A 3,860-nucleotide genomic window follows, 5' to 3' on the forward strand; every position below is an offset into this window, starting at 1 on the left:
GCCCGGCTAATTTTTTGTATTTTTAGTAGAGACGGGGTTTCACCGTGTTAGCCAGGATGGTCTCGATTTCCTGACCTCATTAATTGCCCACCTTGGCCTCCCAAAGTGCTGGGATTACAGGCGTGAGCCACCACGCCCGGCCTAGGTTTTCTTTTAGGTGGTTTTTCATTTCTTTTCCTAGCATGTTTATCATTATCTGTACAGTTTGGAAATGACCTTCATCAAATACTACAATTGTGGATATGGGCAGTTTTTGTTTTTTTTTTTTGATGTTTCTGCAGTTGACAGAACAGTTCATTCCTACACTAAATGCTGTACAGAGAACAGGTGAAAATAATTGCTTCTATTGAAAATTTAAAATGTGAGCTCTACTTTGAGTACCTAAGCAGTTGTAGAAGAGCCAGTGTATCTGGCCTGGGGAGGAGGGAGGTGCCATCAGCTCCAAGGACTGGCTGTGAGGGTGTCCTTGATGTCTGGGAGGGGATTGCAGGAGGATGTCACTCAGCTGTGCTTGTTAACCATGAGTGGGTGAAATGGCGGCAAGGCCTGAGGTCTGTACATCCTGGAAACGGAAATCTCATGTCAACAAATTTGAGGAAGTTTGGCTTTTTTCCTTTGTTTTTATGTCATTGCTATCTAAGGTAGGAAAGCAGTCCCAAGTGACTTCAGAATTAAAGGCATTTTGTGCATATAGTTTAATACATAGCCATAATTTGTATTTATTGGCCTTTATCTGCATCACATTTTTCACCATGTGAGTTTGTCACGGGTTTTTGGTAGAAGGAGCTAGCATTCCTGTCTCTGTGTATGTCAGTTGCTTCATGAGGTTCTGTTTCCTTGGTAGGTGAAGAAGATCGTTGAGGAGCCTGTTCTCAAATCCTTGGATACCATTGCAGCCAGTGTGATGGAGGTATGTCGCTTCTGAGGGCATTACCATGAGATCAGCCTGACTTAAACATGCGCGTAGAGAAAGCAGGAAGAGTTTGAACGGGGGCTAGAGTGGAAGGGGTTTTGCAGTGTTTTCACTTCCCTTGTTTATGTGGTAACAATCCACCTGCCACTGAGGGCTTGGTCTGTGCTGGGTACTGTTGCATGCTCTTTTAAAATCATCACCTCTTGGTGCCTCTGACTGGTAGCCAACATCTCCATTTCACAGACAGAAGATAGAGTTGCAGGGAGAACTCACTAACGTGCCCACATCACATAGTTATTGTGGGAGCTGGGAGTCTGGCCTGGGGCTCTCCTACTCTTTTATCTTCCTCGCTCCTTTGGTGCTTACAAAGCTGCTCCTCTGGGCTCAGCTGCATTTTCTAGGGACATGCAAGCCCTGGTTTTTAAGTGTAAAGAGTGTGTAACTAGGTAACTTTTTTTTTTTTTTTTTTTTTGAGACGGAGTCTCGCTCTGTCGCCCAGGCTGGAGTGCAGTGGCCGGTTCTCAGCTCACTGCAAGCTCCGCCTCCCGGGTTTACACCATTCTCCTGCCTCAGCCTCCGAGTAGCTGGCACTACAGGCGCCCGCCACCTCGCCCGGCTAGGTTTTTTTTGTATTTTTTAGTAGAGACGGGGTTTCACCGGGTTAGCCAGGATGGTCTCGATCTCCTGACCTCGTGATCCACCCGTCTCGGCCTCCCAAAGTGCTGGGATTACAAGCTTGAGCCACCGCGCCTGGCCAACTTTTTTTTTTTTTGAGATGGACAGTCTCGCTCTGTTGCCCAGGCTGGAGTACAGTGGCGCGATCTTGGCTCACTTGCAAGCTCTGCCTCCCAGGTTCACGCCATTCTCCTGCCTTAGCCTCCCAAGTAGTTGGGACTACAGGTGCCCGCTGCCACTCCCAGCTAATTTTTTTTGTTTTTTTAGTAGAGGTTGGTTTTACCATGTTATCCAGAATGGTCTTGGTCTCCTGACCTCGTGATCCGCCCACCTCTGCCTCCCAAGGTGCTGGGATTACAAGTGTGAGCCACCATGCCTGGCTGGAACTTTTGTCTTTAATGTATTTGGAATCAAGGCCTACAGCATTATTTATGAAATCATTACATTGGTGCTGAGAGGTCTCTGAATCTCAGGAAACATTTGGGTCAGGCCCCTCTTGAAGGTTAGGATGCAGACAGGTTGTCATTTGCCAGGCTAATTATTACCATTGGTATGTCCCGGACCCAGATTCCTTGTTTAAGCCTGGTGTTCCTTCTCTTACCTGATTATAAGATGCACAGTGCCTGATAGCACTGTACCTGGGGCTCAGGTATGAAGCAGGGAAGGAACTACCAGGGCCCTTCATGTGCTGTAGACATGTCTTTTCCTGCTTCGCACCCCTGCTAGCAAGCTGTCGCAGATGTGAGGTGGATGTGCTGGCTGTGGTTTGGTCTGGGTTGGTTCTTGATTAAGTAACAGAGTTCTCTTGTTAACTCCCCAAGTTGCATCTGGGCAGTTCCTACCTTGTTTTCAACTCTTTTGCAGGTTGTGGTTCTGCCCATTGGCCTGAGCTTTAGCTCTCTCACTCGCTCACTGTAGACTGAACTTGTGGTCTTAGAGGCCTTTTGTTTTCCATCATCAGTGTGTGATCATTTGTGATTGAGGAAAGATTAGGAGGACCAGGGCAAGAGCTGGGCTGAGCAGTTAGACAACTGGAGACTTACTGGGCCTGCACTTCTCCTCTGGGACCCTCCTCCTCATTGAACCAGGGCAGTTTCTGGTATTTTTTGTTTTGTAATTTGTACTTTAGCATAAACATCCATTTGAAAAAATGGTTTCATAGCTTAAAAAAACAGTTTCTTGTAATCTTGACCTAGAGTCTGCAATATACTAATCATTATCCATAACCAGTGTAATAATCACTACCAATTATTACATGCTTATTATGTACCAGAACTTTACTCACTCACTCCTTGAATCTCACAACAATCCCCAGTTTACACATGGGGAAACGGAGTCTTAGCTAAGGAACTTTATTTACATAGTTCGTGAGTGATGGAGCCCGGCTGTGGGCTTTGGATGATTGGTCTCCAAGGCTCCAAAGCTTAACACTCGTGTTGTCTGGACTCCCAGAGTCAAAGCCCCGAACTGCTTTAACCTCTTGCAGTCTCATTTTTCCATTTATGCCCTGTGAAGACCACCAGACGTTGTCTGTAAAGCCATCGTTGCAGTGCTGTCAACCACAGCTCTTCCTATCAGTGCCCTCCTGGGAACTGGCATGACTCTCACACTCTCCACATGATTCTTCTTTTCTCCACTTGCTCACTCACCCTCTGTCAACCTTACAATGCATGTCCCGTCCCACTGGCCAGCTTCTGGCCCCTTAAAGATTTGCTATATTTGCAGAGCACTTTTACACTTGTCAAGAATTATAATATTAGCTGGGCATGGTGGTACATGCCTGTAGTCCCTGCTTCTCAGGAGGCTGAGGCAGGAGGATCACTTGAGCCCAGGAGTTCAAGGCTGCAGTGAGCTGTGATCATACCACTGCACTCCAGCCTAGGGTACAGAGTGAGACCCTATCTCTGAAAAAAAAAAAAAGAAAAAAAAAAGAGTTATAATAAACCATAATTTTCCATCCTACTCAACTGGGAATGTATAGAAGTTAAGGACTGTTGTCTTTTTTTTTTTTTTTTTGAGACAGAGTCTTGCCCTATCACCCAGGGTGGAGTGTGGTGACGTGATCTTGGCTCACTGCAACCTCTGCCTCCCAAGTTCAAGCAATTCTTCTGCCTCAGCCTCCTTGATAGCTGGGATTACCAGCTGGGTAGCCACCATGCCTGGCTAATTTTTTGTATTTTTAGTAGAGATGGGGTGTCACCATGTTGGACAGGCTGGTCGGGGTGTCACCATGTTGGACAGGCTGGTCTCGAACTCCTGATCTCGTGGTCCA

At 46.6% G+C, this 3,860-nt stretch overlaps 1 protein-coding gene across 1 annotated transcript in view; it reads left to right on the top strand.

Annotated features, from left to right (window-relative positions):
- PI4KA (phosphatidylinositol 4-kinase, catalytic, alpha) overlaps positions 1 to 3,860 on the top strand; it is a 167,360-nt gene that overhangs the window by 53,597 nt on the left and 109,903 nt on the right. The window contains exon 9 of the mRNA XM_011947312.1: positions 845 to 910. Within this exon, the coding sequence (XP_011802702.1) occupies positions 845 to 910 (66 nt within the window). The remainder of the gene's footprint in view (positions 1 to 844; positions 911 to 3,860) is intronic.

The sequence above is a fragment of the Colobus angolensis genome, unplaced genomic scaffold (genome assembly GCF_000951035.1).
Source record: "Colobus angolensis palliatus isolate OR3802 unplaced genomic scaffold, Cang.pa_1.0 Scaffold260, whole genome shotgun sequence".
Classification (NCBI taxonomy): domain Eukaryota; kingdom Metazoa; phylum Chordata; class Mammalia; order Primates; family Cercopithecidae; genus Colobus; species Colobus angolensis.